At 59.6% G+C, this 18,870-nt stretch overlaps 1 protein-coding gene across 2 annotated transcripts in view; it reads right to left on the bottom strand.

The window, feature by feature from the left end:
* Grm4 (glutamate metabotropic receptor 4) overlaps positions 1-18,480 on the bottom strand; it is a 90,117-nt gene extending 71,637 nt beyond the window's left edge. For both annotated transcript variants that reach the window (XM_026383604.2, XM_026383605.2), the window contains exon 1: positions 17,962-18,480. In XM_026383604.2, coding sequence (XP_026239389.1) covers positions 17,962-18,480 — 519 coding nt within the window. The remainder of the gene's footprint in view (positions 1-17,961) is intronic.
* Between the last annotated feature and the right edge of the window lie 390 nt (positions 18,481-18,870).

Raw genomic sequence — 18,870 nt, 5'->3', positions numbered from 1 at the left:
GACCGTCCCCGCTGGTACTCAGAAGGTCTCCTGTGGCCCTGGCCACCCAGGGAGACGCCTGCTCCAGGGGCTCCGGCTCCCTCCCCCACCTTCCCTTGGCCCTGGGGTGAGGTCCCAGGTGGGGGGCCACCATCCTCATCTCAGGTGTGCCCCTGGGGCTCCGCCCTGCCACAGCCCCTCCAGTGTCACCCCACCAACCCCAGCAGGGCCCTCCAGTGTCACCCCGCCAACCCCAGCAGGGCCCTCCAGTGTCACCCTGCCAACCCCAGCAGGGCCCTCCAGTGCACATCACAGTCCTCAGGCCCCAGACGAGGACTCAAAGGCTCCTCACTCCGCTGTTGATTAAAATCTAAGCCCTTCCAGGCCAAAGGCAGAGACATGTCCCCATGGCCGTGCCCGTTCCATCCGCGGTAAGGGCCACCGGCACATCTGGCACCGTCCAGACACCAAGGGGGGACGCAGGGGGCCCACGGGCAGAAACACACAGGCAGAAACCCCAGCTTGTGCAGCGCGTGGGGCCACCTTGGGGCACTCCACGTCCCACGTCTCCTGGACACGCTCCCAGGCTGCAGGGTGGGACGCGCCCTGACAGCACCCACATGTGCGCCCCCAAGACAGGCGAGTTGGGGGCCCAGGAGAGCGTGGAACTCCCTGGTCTCGCTGCCCACCCTCTGCCCAGCGAGGTCCTGGAACTCCGCGGGCGTCTGTGCGCGGGGCAGGCTGACCCGCCCTCCCTGGGGACCCCAGCAGGGGTGGCTTTTCTGCAGGGCTGGGCTCCATCAGGGGACAACAGACAGAGCAGAGTGTGAGGGGCCGGCAGCTGCCGGGGGCATGGTGACCTGAGGAGGCGAGCAGGGACACCACCGACCCCCAGGGCAAGCTGGCAGCCCTGCCCTCTCCCTGGGCACCGGCCCACCCAGGGGACGGGATTGCTGGGGAGGGTACCGAGGCCCCCACCTGCTCCACTTCCTGTGTGTCTAGATTTTCCATCAGGCCTCGGGGACACGAGGGCCCTCACCGAGAAGTGGGGCCTTCCCCGGAAACCTGGGGTCACGGAGGGACCCTCCCTCGTCCCACGCTGAGGCTCGGTAACTGTGGTGAAGGGCCCCAGGTCACCCCTGTGCGCCCAGCTCCTGCCCAGGGAGGAGACAGGGCGCTGCGGTTTGTTTGATAATCCTGCTGAACTGGGGACATTAACCAACGGGGGACCAGCTCGGAATTAATCAGACCTCTCCCTGTCCCTCCCCCACCCTCCAACTTCATGGAGGTTATTTATCCCACAAGCGACAAAACCCGGAATTAAATTAAACAGGCCCCTCTCCCCCTCCTCCCCCTCCCTGCTACGGCTCTGTAAGCTGCAGGGGCTGGCGGCCCTGGTTACCCCAGACGCCGACCAGTCAGGACACGGTGGTGCCCATGGAAGTCCAGCCAGAAGCCCCGTCCTGGCCCCAAGCTCTTGGTGGGAGAAGGTGCTGGAGCGGCAGGAGGCGGAGGAATGTCGCCCCCCACCTGCCTCACACCCCACCCTGTCTCCCTGACCCAGGGTACCTGGCACCCCAAGGCATCGTCCTCCCAGCCAGGGCTGCACCCACACCCTTGACTTTGTCTGGCAGCTCCTTGGACCTCCCCAAATGTCTCTTCCCTGTTGCTTTAGAGCCCATGTGTGCTTCTAGCCAGGGCCATCCTCTGGTCACTAAGCTACTAAGTCCCAGGTGCAGTGGTGCACACCTGTAATCAAGAGACTGAAGCGGAGGATGATCTCGAGTTTGAGGCCAGCTCAGCAATTTTATGAGGGTCAAGCACATCCCTGCCTCAGGGCCTTTGCACTGGTTATAGCCTTTATCCAAAGTACCAATCAGCCACCAGCTCCCTTCCTTACACACCTGAGTCCCTGTCCAAATGTCCCCTCCCAGGGCTTCCCTGATGGCCCTTTTATACTTCCCCTGCTGCAACACCCTATAAACTCTACCCCTGTGAAATTTTCTCCTATGGCACCTGTCACTAGTTGAATTACCACGTTTACTGTCTCTTCCCCCCTCTGGAAGGTCAGCTCCATGTGGGCAAGAATTGTATGTTCCGTTTTCTTCCCTGCTGGATTCACAACCTGCCCAACATCTGGCTCGTAACAGACATTTACCAACTCTCTGGTGTCGGAATGAATGCAGGTCACTGTGCTGCAGACCGTCACCTCCACTCCAAACCCTTCCGCCAGCCTCCTGGTCACCCTCTCAGCCTCAGGTCTTGCTCCACAATGGACACCCCACTCCACACTCAAAAGAATATTCTGGCCCCGAAATCCAAGCAGGGCACCACCTTGCAGGGTCAGGTTCACCCTTGGCCCCAGCCCCACTCCCCCATCTGCCCCAGTCCCCTGACCACTTACCCATCCCCTGATCCCCCCAACGCCACCGTCAGGCCAGGCACCCTGTCATTAGCCACCCTCTGCTGAGAGCACTGTCATGGCTCCATCTCTGCCTGCAGGACACCAGCCACCTCCTCCAGGAAGCCACCCGGTGCACACCTTGTCAGAACGGCCGGCCCCTCCTCCTGGCTCCCAGCGCTCACCTGCACCTCCACCACCGCCTCCCGCCCCCACTGGAGCCGTGACTGATCACGTGCCTGTCACACCTCCCCGCCCAGGAGGGACCCAGATTCTCGCTCTGGCAGTCCCTCCCCTCCACCACCTGCTCCGGTTTCTGGCACAACCTTGGAGCTCCAGAAATATTTGCTGAATCAAAGGATCCAGCTCACACTGAGCGCAGGGAGCAGCCCCGCTAAGAGGGTCCTTTCCTCCAGGTCACTGGCACTAGGGGCTGCTCCAAGGACCGAGGGACCTCTAAGTGCCACTTAATCGCTGCCCCCGGGAGCAGCAGGCCCCCGATGTGCTCCCTCCCCTCGGGGCTGCCTGGAAGGAAGCCATCCACCAGGGGGAGAGGTGGCCAGGGCCCTGTACCGCAGCCACACCTGGCCCTGGCGTGGCCACCCGCCCAGAGCAGCAGTCCCTGGCCCGCCCAGCTGTGTGGGCAAGCGTGCGTGTGGCCACCCCCATGGGCAAGGCCAGCAGCCACCACAGCCACCGCTGAATTATTTATTTGGTACATGGTTAGCGCAGCAGAGAGAGCAACCGTGTCTCCAGGCTTCAATTAAAACATCCAGGCGCCCGCGACGTCTGCCCAGCCACATGCCCGGCTCCCCCCACCACGAGCTGCAGAGAGAACCGCGGGGCAGCCACCAGCGCCCGGCCACCAGGGCCCGCGGCAGCCTCCCGGGCGGACTCTGTTCCAGGACCATGGACAGCCGCCTCGGGAGCCCGCGAACTCCAGTCCAGAGGCCCAGGCCCCAGACACCTGCCCGCCCAGGCCTCTCCAGGGCCATTCAGAAACCAGGGCCTGAAGTGCCTTTGCAGTTTCCCACGGGGGCCCTGGGACAGGCCCTGCCGCCACCTCCCCAGACGCCACAGCACCTGCCGGAGCAGGAGCCCCACGTCCCTCCCTGGGTCCCTCCCAGGGCCCAGGAGGAACCCAGGCGCATCACAACTGAGGCCACAGGTTCCTCACTCAGAAAAGGCAAGATTCAGCAGCAGGCTCAGGCCTCCAGGGACGGCCACCTCCAGGGAAAGGGACCCTGAGGAGGGCAGAGGGTGCGGTGTCGGACACGGCAGGAGAGAGCTTTAAGGGCACACAGGGGGTTCCTGTGGCCTCCCGGCCTCCAGCCCAACCTGGACGTCCCCAGTTCTGGGCCACACACTGAGGATGGCAACGGAGCTGACAGAACTCGGGGAGCTGGCTGCGCCACAGCTAACTGGGTCACCCACGAGATTCACTCCAACGCCCCAGACTAGGACACGGGGCCAGTGAATTAAAGTGGGCGAGCTGGAAAAGAGCAGGAAACGCCAGACACGTGGCGCCTGGCACTGTGGAACGCGCACGGGCTTCGGGGACAAGCAGCGCTGCAGCTTCCGCTGGCTTAGGGACAAGCCTCAGTCTCCCCACCTGAACAACGGAGCCCGTGATACCGACTTCCTGGCTGGCAAGGTACACTAGATGACCTCTGCCAAACTACCAGCACATGCCAGCATATGAATCCAATGCTGTCTTTTATTGAGCACCTACTGTGTTCCAGGTGCGGTAGACAAGAGCAGGAAAGAAGAAAGACACAGTCCTGCCTTAGGAGCCCCAGAGCCCCAGAGGCCAGCATTGTCCATGAGGATGATAGAAGAGGTTGACATTTGAGATGGGCCCCAAAGCACAGGTAGGATTTCCAAAGCAAAGAAAAGTGGCAAGAAGGTCCAACCTCTTTGGGAAAATGAATGGCAGTACCTCCTAAAGAGGGTCATTCATACATCCTTATGAGCCAGCAATTCACCTAAAACACACACGTATGAGTGTGCATGTGCACGCGCGCACACACACACACACACACACACACACAAGAAGTAAGCACTTACATCCACTTAAAGATACATTCAATCCCAGCAGCTTGGGAGGCTGAGGCAGGAGGCTCCCAAGTTCAAAGCCAACCTCAGCAACCTAGCAAGGCTCTAAGCAACCTAGTGAGACCCTGTCTCAAAACAAAATATTTTTTTAAAAGATCAGGGGATGTGGCTCAGTGGCTAAGCACTACTGGATTCAATCCCTGGACAGAAACTTAAAATCAGACACAAGTGTTCAGAGGAGCAGCCTCATTCCTTGTAGGCAAACACTGGACTCAGGCCAACGTCCAGCAGCGGCAGAATGGATACATAAATTATGAACCAGCCCCATAATGACACAATGGAATAGTACGGAACAATACAAAAGAGTGAGCCCCCCCGTACCCCCACCCCTCGGGTGGATCTCACAAGCAACGTGAACAAAGAAACCAGGGAGGAAAGACGCGCTCTCTGCCTCCCTGTAAGGAACGCTCAGGCCAGGCAGCGCTGAGCTGTGCTGTCGGAAACCAGGCTGTGATTATCCTCAGGAGGGAGGGGCACTGGCCAGGAGGAGCTCCAGGGAACTTTCCGGAGCACTGGAAATGTTCTCTGTGCTGATAAGTCAGATAAACCCGGCATTTATCAGAGCTTATCAGGGCCAGCACGGTGGCACACCGCCTGTAATCCCAGCGGCTCAGGAGGCTGAGGCAGGAGGATTGTGAGTTCAAAGCCAGCCTCAGCCACATAACAAGGTCACAAGTCAACAGCGAGACCCTGGGTCGGAATCAAATATTTTTAAAAGGGCTGGGGGTGTGGCTCAGTGGTTAGGCCCTGGCTCGGCGGGCAGTACATCTGCCACATAAATATTCTACGGTGACAAGTTACACCTCAACCTTTCCACACTGGGAAGGAACAAAACCGGGGGGCAGAGCAGCCTTCAGGGGGCAGTCTTCTGAGGGCACATCAGACGCAGAGGCCAGCAGATGGGAAGCCGGGAGCCCAGGGACCTGGAGCAGGACCCCGGGAGAGAATGGAGACGAGGTGACAAGCCAAGCCGGGCCAGGACCTAAAGGGCTTCCGAGCAATGCCAGCCGGGAGCCCCAGGGCCTTCCCGCCTTCTCCCCGGCCCCTGCCACGCAGGCCACCTGTCCACCGAGAGGAGCCTGGGAGGTCACCACCCTCCCTGCCAGCTGGGTCCCCTGCCCACCTGGTCCCCTGTCCACCTGGTCCCCTGCCCACCACCTCCCTCAGCCAACATGCTCCATTTACAACCTTGGACTTAATTTCCAGGGTTTTGGAGGCTTTCATCCTGAGCAGGCATAAGTGACACCACAGTCCCCAGCCTCCATGCCAGCAATTCAGCTGGGCACGTCTCTCCAGGCCCCGGTCCCACGTCCATGGCATCACCCAGGATGCCAGGCTCTCCTCCTACGCGCCACCTGCAGTGGCCGCTCCCCACCCACCCCCCAGGGAGCTCACCTGAGCACCTGCCACCCCCTCAGGAGCTGCTCCGGTCAGCAGGGCCCTCCCTCCTCCTGCCCCACCACCGCGCCCGGAAGGCGGCACCAGCACGTCCCCTGGTGGAGAGGCCACTGTGGGGAAGCAGCCCCCAGACCCACAGCCAACCAGCCTCCGTGGGCCCTGGCGTATCAGAGATGCCACAGCCCCTGGGTGACAACGTAGCACTCAACACCACGTTCCAGGGACGGCTTGAGGGCACTGGAGATGCTCGGCACGAGAGCCCGGCGCAGACACCGGCTACGACCCGGAGAGGATGCCATCTCAACCTGCTAAATTATACAGAAGGGCTCAAAGGAGGGACGGCCACATCAAGGTCATCGCCCTGGAGAGCGGGGTCACTGAGCCATTTTTACTCGCTTCTTTAGGGCTTCTGTTTACTTCCAAGCCTGCCACAGACATACTGGCTTTTACAGCCACACCAGGAAGGAGTCCAGGGACATGGGGCCACGCTCACACATAGGGACCCAAAGCTGACTCTCTGTGTCCCGAGGGACCAAGGGAGGGCCCACTAGAAGGACCTGTTTGTGACCTTCAGATACAGGTCGGGGCAGAGCTCTGGGGTGGGGGGCTGGGACCCTGATTCTGAGCCCACCTGTGGTTCTGGGTGGTCCCCAACTCACTGACTTCTCTGGACCTGTTTCCTCATCTATAAAATAGGGCGGCCAGGGCTGGGGCTGGGGCTCAGCGGCAGAGCGCTGGCCTGGCATGTGTGAGGCCCTGGGTTCGATCCTCACAGAGAAATAGACAAATAACATTAAGGCAGGCTGTCCATCTGCAGCTGCAACGAAAGAAAAAAATAGGGCAGCTGTACTCACTGCTTTGTAGACCCTATGGAATGACCAAAAAGTGACCACAAGGTTATAAATTGTGAACTGTTGGAATCGAACCTGAGTTTCCTCTTGACATTCTCTGCCAGGCCCAATGTCCCCACCATGGTTTCTAAGAAATGCCCAGGAGCCACCTGCAGCAGAACTCTGAGAGTCCAAAACACCACGGGCCACACTCAAGCACTGGACCCCAAGGTGCACATAAAATGCACTTATAACCTGGACTGGGCACGGTGAGGCACACCTGTCATCCTAGTGACTCGGGAGCCTGAGGTAGGAGGAGGACAAGTTCAAGGCCATATTGGGCAACTCAGAGAGACTCTGCCTCAAAATAAAAATTAAAAGGCCCAGGGGTGTAGCTCAGTGGTAAAGTGACCTTGGGTTCCATCCCCAGCACCAGAAAAAAATAGACTGAATCCTAGGGAAAATACTACCTCCCTGTTCTAGAGCAAAGGAGGGGGCCTGGCAGGGGGGGATCCTCAGTAAACATTTACCAAAGCAACACGACAGTACAAACAAAAGCAAACCCAGGCCATCTGCTCCCTCGTGAGCAGGGAGATGCTCCTGGGGGTCAGGTGCCTGCTGCCTGGTGTCCCCACCCCGCCTGGGTTTGGAGCAGAGATGAGCTTTTCAGACGTTGACACCTCTCTGCTAATTTTTTAAAACCTCTTCCCTCTAGGTATTGTGGGAATTCACAAAAGAAATAGGCAATTCTACTCCAGATGAGCTACACAAGGCCACCACACAGAGACTAGGTCAGGACCTGCCACAGGCTGTCCCCGGCCAGGTCCCCCTGCCTGGCTGGCAGCCGAGGTGGGGGCCCGGCTGCAGGACACCACCAAGCCCAGCCCTCAGCCCTCACTGATGGGACAGCAAGGTGGCCACATCTGCAGAAACGACAAGCACAACTGCACTGTGACCCCGAGCCAGGTCAGGGCCACCCCAGAGCTGTGTGTGGTGGCCCAGGCAGAATCGCCCACGAGGCTTTACTGTAAAAGCCAAAGACTGGAAACCACCTGGGTCCATTAAGGGACCAGGGAGAGTGATGTAGCCACTCAAAGGGAAAGGCCTCCTGCTGTGACACCGTCCCCAGGAGCGCTGCAAGGTCACCAAGCCAGCTGCTAGCTGCCAGGGAGGACGTAAACAGGCCCTTAGCCTCCTCCTGCCCTGGCCCTCGAAGACTCCAATAAAGGGGCCACTCAGGCTCCGGCCCTGGGCGCAGGCCTGAGAAGGGCCCCCTCGGCTGGGCCAGGTCCTGTGGCGTTGGGGACACCAGGCCATGGGTGCTCCAATGACACCGTAATCTGAAAGACTGCCAGGCCTGGGGACACTCAGACTCCCAGGGCTGCTGCCTAAAGACCCCTTCTTTCAGGAGAGCTGCTTCTTCAAAGGGGATGACCCTCCCCGTCCCCCACACCCTCCCCGTCCCGCCAGGCCTCTGTGCTGGAGAGAGGAGCTGACCTCCGGCTGCAGAGCCCCGTGACCGGCCAGGCGGGCGGGGCAGGGCGGGGTGCAGCAGGTGAGAGGGCCTCTCCCCTCCTGTCAGGTTGTTGAACTTTCCTAATTGATTTTGTGTCTGTGTCCCCAGGATCCTTAGGACCGTCTTAGGAAACCACTTAAGCAATTAAGATAATCAAAGTACTTAGAAGGCACTTAACATTCCCCACTCCAGACGCCCCCAATAGCCACCCAGTCCTCACTGTCAGGAGCCACCACTGCAGGGAGGTGGATGCCTGTCATGTCCCCAGCAACCGCCTGTCACCCTCTTGGCCACAGCACCCCTGAGCCTACTCACAAGCCAATCGTGCTCTCTGCCACCAGGCCTTGGACTCACTGTCCCCTCCCCTGAAATGCCCTCCACAGCTGCCAGCCCCCCTCAGCCTAGCTAATGTGGCCCCCGAGTGCCCCACAGGAAGCCTTCCCGCACCCCAGCCCCACCTCGCAGAGACCAGCGCCTTCCAAAGTCCCACCCCAAGGGAAAGATGGGCCGGAGGGGCTCTCCACAGAGCCCAGGCAGGGCGGGACCCTCTGCCACTAAATGCCAGTCTAAGAAACCCCCAGGGAGCTTGACGCAAGACTCGGCCCCAGAGAGTCCCCCCAGAGGGCTGTGCAGGCCCAGAACCTGGGAAACCCCTGAACAGGCCCCAGGGGGACTCCAACAGGGGGCGGGTCTCTAAGACAGACAGCCCCCTGCCGAAAGTGGAGAGGGTGAGCTGGCAGCCCCCGGGGAGAGGTTTTACCCCCAGGAGCCTACAATCCCCCTCCTGGGCCTGACCAGCAAGGAGCTCTTCCCCTGCTCAGGGGAATATGGGCAAAGACGTCTGTGACACCAGAAAGACCCTTGGGAACAACTGAGTGACCACAGGAGGATGGAGGAGTAAATGCACAGGGGCAGAGTCCCACGGCAGAGCACTATGCAGCCAAGAAAAGGAACAAAGCAAACCAGCGAGCAACAGGCCTGAGGGAAAAGAAGCGAGCAGAAAGCACACGATAGGCCCCCTTCTCAAGCTCAAAACACGCAAACCTGAACTAAGTATTATTGATGAATTTTTTTTTGAATTGTACACATCCAAGACAAGGCAACAGTTGCTTCAAGGAAGAGAAAGGAGAGGGATGAGGCGACACACCCGGGGGCCTTCCAATAGACTTACAAAGTTTCTTTCTTAAAATGAAGACAAGCTTTGCCAGTTACAGTGGCGCACACCTGTAACCCCAACAACTCAGGAGGCTGAGGCAGGAGGATCATGAGTTCAAAGCCAGCCTCAGCAACAGTAAGGTGCTCAGCAACTCAGTGAGACCCTGACTCTAAATAAAATACAAAATAGGGCTGGGGAGGGGGCTCAGTTGGTAGAGTGCTTACCTCACATGCACAAGGCCCTGGTTCAATCACCAGCACCTCAAAAAAATGGGGCTGGCGATGTGGCCCAGTGGGTGAGTGCCCCTCAGTTCAACCTCCAGGACCAAAAAAAAAAAGAAGTAAAAAAATACAAACCCCACACGCAGGGCCTTGTGGCAGTGAGGAGCCCTGGCATGAGGTCACCTTGGCGGTGACACCCCGTTTCAACAGAACAAAAGGGCGACCTCCACTCCCTGTGAGGCCCCCTCCCCCCACATCCCCGCCCAGCCCTGGCTCATCCCCCTCCGGGGATCCTCCCTTGGGGTACAGCGCTGGTCTGGCGGGGGATCCCACTGATCCTGAGAGCTTCCAGACCTGAGCTCAGCCAGGCTGTTTGAAATCCCCTGCTGGCCCTTGGGGACAGCGACCCAGCAGGCAGTGGCCTCCACGAGGTCTGTTCTACCCTCACTGGGCCAGGGGCAGGCTGAGCAGAGCATGGCTGGTCCTGGGTCACCCTGGGACCTGGAAAGTGACCAGAGGCCTGGAGAGGAGGGAGGTCCAGGAACAAGGGAACCCAAGGAGGGGACAGGGTGAGAGTGCAGCCCCCCTCCCCACGGAGCACACCTTCCACCGCCACGGTTTCCTGAGCGCCGCTGCGCGCTGCCCTGTGCTGATTCCACTAACATCTCAGCTGCCCACTTTACAGACCGGAAACCAGGTTCAGAGAGGGCGAGCGAGCTGCCCGAGGTCACACAGTCAGGCCAAACCCAGAATCTCGATTTCCCTTTTTGCAGCAAGTTCACACCCTTGCGAGCAGCCTGACCCCCACGTCCCTGGAAGTATTCAGAGCCCACCTCATAGCCCCCGGCCAGTCAAGAAGAGCTCCGAGCTGTGCGGGGACCCCCTAGGTCAGGGGCTCTGGAGGCCACGTGGGAAGAAGGTTCTGGGTGTCCAGGGAGTGCTACCTGCCATGCCAAGGCCACAGTCGAGGGGCCAGGCAAGTGCACCAAGGGTGTCAGGCCCTTAACCAGAGTTCCCCAGCAAGGAGGCCATGCCACGCCACCCTGAGAAAGCCAGGCAAAGAGGGGTCCAAGGGAGGAGGAGGACGGGGGAGGCCACAGAGGCAGACAGCTGGCGGGGCTGGGGACACCAAGGAGCAGGGGAAGCTAAAGGCACCTCCTCCTCCTCCTCCAACGTGGCTCCGGGCCACAGGTCCCCCTGGAACTGGGGTCCAGGCCCCGCCTGCCCTGCTCACCCGGGCCCAAGCGGGAAGGTCAGTTGGAACCCAAAGTGGCATCGGCCTCTCTCCTCCTCCAAGTCTGGTCATCCAAAATGCTGGTGCAGTGAGTTGGGGGGAATGAAGGGCCCGTAGGTCACTAGAGGGAGGCAGGAGCGGGGAGGCCTGGCCCACACCCACAGACCTGGGGCCCCCAAGGTTGCTGGCTCCCCGATTTGCCTGCCAGTCTGTCTGTCTCTGGGCACTGGGGGCCGGGGGAAGACCAAGAGAGGTCCAGCCCACTCCTCCCTGGGCATGCTCACAGGCCGCGGAGGGCGTGAGTGGCCCCACACACCCGTGGAGGGTCAGCAGAGTCTGGCTGGATCCTGAGCAGGGCCTCGAAGGAGGAGTCTGCTCCACCCCTGGGTGCTCTGTCAGCAGGAGAGGAGGACCAACACCACGAAGCCCTACAGTGTGCCTGACACGTCACCAGCTCCACTGCGTTGTCACTCACACCCTGAAGGAGACCCAGGCTCTGCCCAAGTCACAGCCAGGACGGGCAGGGTCCAGAGGCTTAGTGACTGGCCAGGGTCTGGGCCTCCTGCTTGCGCTGCCTCCAAAGCCTGGGCTCCCCTGGGTCAGCACGGCCCTGGGCATGTCCTGTGGACCCCCGTTCAGTCCTCACAATGCCTCCCCCAGGGGGTAGGAGCCACAGATGTCCCTATTTACAGACAAGGACATCTAGGTCCAGAGAAGCCCAGTGACTTGTCCAGGGTCACAAGAGCCCCTCCTCCCATAGCGGGCCCTGCAGCAAGAAGGGGCCCGTGGACCTCGGAAGCCCCTCCCTCCCCCGTGAGGTCTGGGGTAGGGGGGGTAGGAGTCCTGCTCCGAGCACAGCAGACAGGAGGGGGTGAGCCTCAGGGGCCTTGGGGAGGTGAGGCCTTGTCAGGGGGCCGGTGGGGCTGAGTCTAGAGGCCCCAGGTCCATAGCTACAGGCTCTGGCTGTCCCTCTCCCATCAGATCCCATTTTGGTGTCTACCCAAATACATTCCAGCACCAACAAATCCCAAGCTAAGGGCTTTGCATGTGCTACCATTTCTGCTGAGTGAGTATCATCATGCCCATTTCACAGGTGAGTAAACTGAGGCTCAGAGAGGCCACACAGAGTAAACGTTGGACCAAGCCTCACACCCACACCTATATGGTGATCAAAAGACAGAACAGTGGAAGAGAAGGGTAGATCGGGGCCAGACAGGCTGGATCCATGTCCGGCTCCACCACTTCCTAGCTGTGTGACCTTGGGCACAATGCTTAGCTTCTCTGTGCTCCAGATGTCAGTTATGTAAAATGGAGATGATATAATCAGAGACATGATAAATTATGGTATAATGGTGTATTAACAATTGTAATGCAAAAATAAATTTAAAAATTTTTTAAATAAAATGGAGATAATAAATGTCCACCTGCCTCTGGGGGTTGCTGGGAAGGGATTTTCAGGAAGAAAACACATCCAGGTGACTCTGGGGCCACCAGAGGGGACACTGGCTTGACCTTGTGGTAAGGTGGCCCTAACTACACGCACCCCAGATCCGGCGGCACTCACACAGCCCCCAAGACCCCAGCTGTCCTGCTCTTGCTGAGACCTGGGAGCCCAAGACGCCTCCCTGCATTCCCTGTCCCTCCACGAGTCCCTCCAGAGGAACAATTGAGGCCTGGCGCCCGCAGGGTGGAGCCGAGTTCAGCAGGCCGCTACTCAAGGCCACCGCCGAAGCTCCCCCAGATGAGCATCGCTGTGCTCCCATAAAACTTTATTTAAACACCCTGAAAGTTTAATTGCATGTGACTTTCTCATGTCGTGACATTTTATTCTGATTTTTTTCCAACCATTTAAAATAGAAAGAACCAGGTGTGCACACCTAGGATCCCAGTCACCCAGGAGGCTGAGGCAGGAGGACTGCAAGTTTGAGGATGGCCTCAGCAATTTAGCAAGACCTTCTCTCAAAATAAAAAATAAAAATAAAATAGGGCTGGGCACGTGGCTCAGTGATGGGGCCACATCCAGCCACAGGTGAAGCCCTGGTTCCATCCCCAGCGCCACTAAATAAACAGCAAAGCCAAACACACAGAGCTTCCTCAGCCCTTGGACCGCACAGAATCAGGCTGCAGGCCACGGATCTGGCTCCGGGGCAACCCTTCGCTAACCTGGGTCTGGAAGAGAAGCCAAGGACAAACAAAAAGGGACAAATGTGTACATGAATGCAAATGTGATGAAGGCCCTGAAGGAAGAGAACAGGGAGAGGGAATAACTAGGGCCTGGGGGTGGGGGGGCTCTGAAGAGAGGCCTTTAAGCTTAAGGCGGCAGGAGAAAGGTCCACCTTCAAACAGTAGACGGAGAGAAGATTCCAGACAGAGAGGATAGCAGGTGCAAAGACCCTGGGGTTGAACAACAGCATGGCCTCAAGGAACACAAGGAGGCCGGTATGACAGGTGTGGGTGCCGGGAGAGACAAAGGTCCAGCCAGGCCAGGCCACCAGGCAGGCGGCACAGGGGACCAGGCAGGAGTTTGCATTTGAATCTGCTAGGAAGTCCTTACAAGGCAGATTTCCTTTGGGTTTTAGAAAGATCCTTCCAGCTCCTGAGCAGAGCTTTGGCCAAGGGGAAGCCATGAGGAGCGGGGAGAGGGGGGAGGAGGTTTGGGGAGAGTCCTGGTCCAGCTCAGAGTCTGGGAGGGGGGCGGGAGATGTAGCCCTGTCCACGAGGAGATCTGAGCTCTGAATTCCAAAAGCTGAGCCTGCGGGCGGCAGGTGCTGGCCAGGGGGAAGGTGGGGGTCGGGGCCAGCTGTCTCCAAGGGAGATGCTCGGGCTGCGGGAGGGTGGGGTGGACTCTCGGGGTCCCCCGAGTTGGGCCGTGAAATACACGGAGACCCACGAGCCACGTCACCTAAGCCACAGACACTTCCCCTGGAGCCTGGGGCCGGGCACTGAGGGCTGGGACATCAGTCCCTGCTCCGGAAGAGCCACCGGCCAGCCCCATGCGCACTGAGGGAGCCCCCTCCCGGGCCCACTGTGCGCCAGCAAGGAAGCTCATCAGCCAAATGCAGAGCTGGCGCTGAGTCCCGGCGCCCTGAGCGCGGAGCCCGTGGCAGGAAGACACAAGAGGCCCAGCAGATGGCGGGGACTCTCCAGGATCAGCCTCAAAGGTCACCGTCTGTCACTGCCCGCTGGCCGCATCCTCTTCTGCATCAGTGGAGGCTCGCACGCTGACTTCAGGCCCCGCTACAAGCTGCCGTGACATTTCCCGTGGGCTGACTGTGTGCCAGACGCGGCACAAGGTGTGCTCAGGCCTGACCTTCGCCCCACCCCATCTGGGAGGTCTCCGGGATGCGAGTCCCACCTTACAAAGGAGGAAGGAGGAAGGGAAAGGTGGGTCAGGCGGACAGCCCCCAGCCCAAATCCTCCGCCTCCTGCGGAGCCTGTTTTCTCCACCGCAAGACGGAAGAGAGGCTAAAATGATTTCTGGATTCTGAGCTCTTCCAGGTCCAGAGTTTGGAAAGTGCTTCTCTGAGGGGTCTGCACTCTGTTCCTTCACCTTGGAATAATTAATGGCTATTACCAGGGAAAGAGCCGATTGGCTCATTCATACTATGGTGTCCATGACTGATATGAGAAGCAGAGGTGAGTTAACTCGGATGGAGCAGGGATTCAAGTTCAGGTCTGATTGGCTCCAGAGCCTGGGCTGTCCCCCAAACATGGCATCACAAAGGCCACATCCTCTGGTTTAAGATTTTTTTTTTTTTGTACTGGAGATTGAACCCAGCTGAGCTTAACCACTGAGCCACATCCCCAGCCCTTTTTATTTTTTATTTTAAGACAGGGTCTCACTAAATTGCTCATAATCTCAATAAGTAGCTGAGGCTGACCTCTAATTTGCCATCCTCCTGCCTCAGCCTCCTGAGCCGGTGAGATGACAGACAGGTGCCACCACCCCACACCCCCAGCAGCAAGGTATTCTTCACACCTGTCACTACTCCCTGTCCTGGGAGAAGGGGCCCAAATGAGGATGAAGGAAGGAGGCAGGCGCAGTGAGGTCGGGGATGTCAACTATCAGAACTATGGTCTCCAGAGTCAAGGCTTCGGGTCCCCAAAGAGAGCCTGGGTTCAAGCCTCACTTCTAACTCGGCTTATTTCTGCAGGCTGTCTGCAAGGAGCCGGGCCTGGGAGCAGGGGACTGGATGCAGCCCTGCCCTATCACTTCATCAGGGCCCGGTCCCCACATCTGTACAACAGGGAGGTGGCCCTTCCAGCTCTGGTGCTTGCAGTTCTGCTCACATCTGGGCCCCGACTGCACCCCTGAACATTCTCCAGCAGGGAATCTCCTCTGTGCCCCACTCAGACCTCCCCTTGGGGCCGGGCACTGGAAACCCAAAGCCGCAGTCACAGCTCTGGCCAAGCTCCCAGCAGGGCCTCCTCCTGCCCAGGGCAGCAAGGGTTGGGTCAGGAACACCTGGAGCGGACCCCACTGCCCCCAGGGCCCTCCCTCTGCAGAGTTCAATCTCTGGGCCTCTGTGAGTGGCTTTCACGATTCTCACCCAGCCTCTCGTTCCTACCAGTTTAATTATTGAGGAGGACTCTTGTCGCCAGCCTGGAACATTAAGTCTGTTAAAAGGGACCCAGGGACCCAGGGAATGCAGACCACAGCCGGCTGCCTCCCCCTCCCAGCAGACCCCGCTGCCCACTCCTTCTCCCCCCAGGTCTCTACCTCTAGTCCCATCTGACTCTGTACAGCCAGGGGCCAGGACCCCTGCCCAACCCACTCCTTCCCTGTGACCTGAGGAAGCGCAGGCCAAACGGCGCCAGGCCCCCTCCATACCTGACCAGATGGACACAGGACAAGGAGCCCCAGGGGGCCCTGGGCTGGTCAAACACCACGGGGCTCCGGCCCTTCCCCCACCCCACCTTGCCATGGGGAGAGGATGGCACAGAGTTACAGTCACTGCCTGTCTGGGGTCCTGAGCACCTGTCCCAAAACAGCGGTGTTCCCAGGAGCACGCTCTAAAGCCTCACACTGAGAGGGACCATTTTTTGAGCTTTTGCAGGTATCAAGTGACCTGACCTCTGCTGAGAGGTCCTTAGAGCCTGGCCACCCTCTGGAACAGGGGAGGGACCTTCACTGATGTCATGGCTCTAAGCGCTGGGCCCAGACGCCTTATCATCTTTCTGCAAGACTCAGAGTCACAAAAGGTGTTGAATACGAAGATCAAATAAAGATCCCCCAGCAGCCCCTAGCAGCATGGCCTCCTGGAGGCTGGGGTCTGTGCCTGACAGGCAGTCAGGGGGCCCAGGCCTTGAGCCCTCTGCTGGATGCCCCAGGCCACCTCCCCTCCCCAGGCCTGGGTGAGGCAGCTGAAGGGCCAGCCCAGCATCACCAGGCCCCGGCCCTCCTGCCCCTGCGTCCACCCCAGGAATGGTCCAGCTACCCATTCCCAAACTGTCCCCCGAAGAACCCTAAGAGATCACCCTGGGCAACACAGTCCCCAGGGACTGCTCAAATTGCCCACTACAGGGGCAGAATGGCTTCCAGTCCCTTCTTCCTCTTTGAACCACATGCAAATTTGGCATTGTTCATAATGCATCCATTTGTTTTAAAATTAAAATCATGTTTTCATCCAGATCATCAAATAAAACCAACAGTCCAGGAAAAAGGACCCTACTTGAGGACCACATGGCTCTGCGGGGACACTGCTGATGGCTGTGTGACAGAGGGGTCTGGCCTATGGCTAACTCCTACCCCAGCCAGAGCTGGTGACAGGACAACTCAAGCCTGCTTCCTACTCCCCTGTCCCGCCACGCCACCCCCAGCCCCGCTGCCACCTCCAGTACAGACCCTCCTTTCCATTCATCACCCCTCTTGGCCCACACCCTGAGATGCCCCCAGGTACTGATGCATCCCGGGAGTTAGGTCAAAGGGTTCCAGGAAGGGTCTGGGTGACAGGGACCCACCCTGCACGGTGCCAGGCAGCTTCTCCCAGTTCTCTGCCAACTCTGGAGACAGGGGAGAGGAAGGGCCAACTGCAGAGGCCAAGATCTGACAGCTGCCTGAGGGAGGGACCCGGCAGCTTCCCCTTCCCTCCCCCCCCCAGCCTCTCCCCCTCCACACTCACGCCGACACCAGCACGCAGAGCAAACGAGGCAGGCTGAGGGAGAGAAGCGGGCACATAATTATTGGTAAAATGCTTGTAATGTTTTTCCCTCGCCCCGGTAGCTTTCAGTTGTTTTAGCAGCTTAGCGAAGCACTTGGCTCCAATTGAATTGCAAATCAGCAGCTCTTGCCCCGGGAAGAGAGGAAGGGAGGCGGCACAGAGGGGGCAGGGCGGGGTCCAGAAGGAGAGGGAGAAAGGTGTGTTCGCAGGAAGGGCAGAAGGAAGGCCCTGGGAAAGGGGGGGGTGCTCAGTGGAGGGCCCGGGGCCCAGAAATGGAGACCCAGCTCCCGGCACCCGCGGCCTCCTCTGCAGGCCCAGCAGCCCCACACCCTTCCAGAAAACCAGGACGCGGTTTCCAACCCAATCACGGGCAGGGAGGGAGGCACCAGGGGCTTCCTCAACTACCCAGAAGAAAACATCCCTTCCCTGGGAATTGCAATTATTTGAAAACAATGTCAAAACAAAAGTCTTGCTTTTTCTCCCTGCAAATCTCCAGCGTTCCCACTTCCGCTCTCTTTTCATCCGCCTGCCCTTCCTTCTCCCCACGTGTCTGTCTTTTCATCTGTCTGTCTGCCCATCTCCTCCCTTCTTCTGTATTACCCTCCTGGTTCCAAGTTCCCCGGGGAGGCACGGAGTCCCGCCCGGGGCTGCCAGCGGCCGCTGCTTCAGCACCACGGTCAGCACCATGGTCAGCACCACGGTCAGCGCTGGCGAGCCGGGTCCCTCCGCGTGGCCCTCGCGGCTGTGCCCACGCTCTGATCACGGGACAGGACAACACGCTGAGGCCAGAGGACTGACCCCGGCCCTCAGACACGGCTCCAGGGGAGACTCCCGAGGAGGCAGGAAGGGAAGAGGAGAGGAGAGAGACACGGGCTGGCTAGGTCCCCTGGCCTTGGGGGACTAGGACAGTTGGCGGAAGCACACCCCCGAGCCCCACCCCGGGCACTAACCTTAAAGAGGCGCAGGATGTTGGCCACCATGATGGAGACCGAGCTCCCTGAAGCACCGATGACACCCACCACGCGCTCGGGCTTGGTGATGATGGGCGGGCCACCGCTGCCACAGCGGACCTCCGTGCCGTCCTTCTCGATGAGCGCCTGCACAAAGGTCAGTGACTGCTCCAGGGCATGGGTGTCCCTCGAGCAGGTGTCCAGAATGCGGGCGCCCAGCGTGATGTTGGGCAGCAGGTCCGGGTCATTGTTGATGCGATCCAAGGCAAAGAGCATGGCCTCCAGCCGATGGATGCCCTTCTCCTTCTTGAGTTCTCCACAGGCCTTGCCCTCCGAGCCCCGGCCATGCACTGGGAACAGGCCTCCCAGGGTGATGTCCCCGTCTATGCGGATGGAGTTCATGTGGGGGTGGCCTTTGGGCTTCCCCAGGGAGGAAGGCACCCAGGGGCCGTAAAGGCTGAGGAGCAGGCAGAGGGGCAGCCGGGCCCACCACCAGCCCCAGCCTCTCTTTGCAGGCATCTCGGAAATACCTAGAGACCCATGAACGTGGCCCCTCCTAGCCCTCACAGGCCCCGGGGCCTCCAACCTGGGTGCGCAGGGGCAGGCTGCTTCAGCAGTAGGGTGGCCAGGGGTGGCCAGCTGGGCCCGCCATGCTGGGGCTCTCTCTGCCCTCCTCCTTGTCACCTGGGCAGTGCTCAGTGGCCCACACAGTCCAGGCCCACAGACGGCAGGCAGGGGCCGACCGGGCAGCAGGAAGGCTCTGATCCCCAAGTCCTGCAGGCCGGATCTTCATGGATGACTGTGGAAGGGTGGAGGGGTCCTAGCCCGTGTATCCTGGCATCAAGGAGAAACCAGCTCCAGTCCTCTCCTACCACCTGAGAGAGAGAGAGAGAGAGAGAGAGAGAGAAT

The sequence above is a fragment of the Urocitellus parryii genome, chromosome 8 (genome assembly GCF_045843805.1).
Source record: "Urocitellus parryii isolate mUroPar1 chromosome 8, mUroPar1.hap1, whole genome shotgun sequence".
Classification (NCBI taxonomy): Eukaryota; Metazoa; Chordata; class Mammalia; order Rodentia; family Sciuridae; genus Urocitellus; species Urocitellus parryii.
Note: the sequence above shows the minus strand (reverse complement) of the source record. Positions and strands in the feature narration are given on the sequence as shown.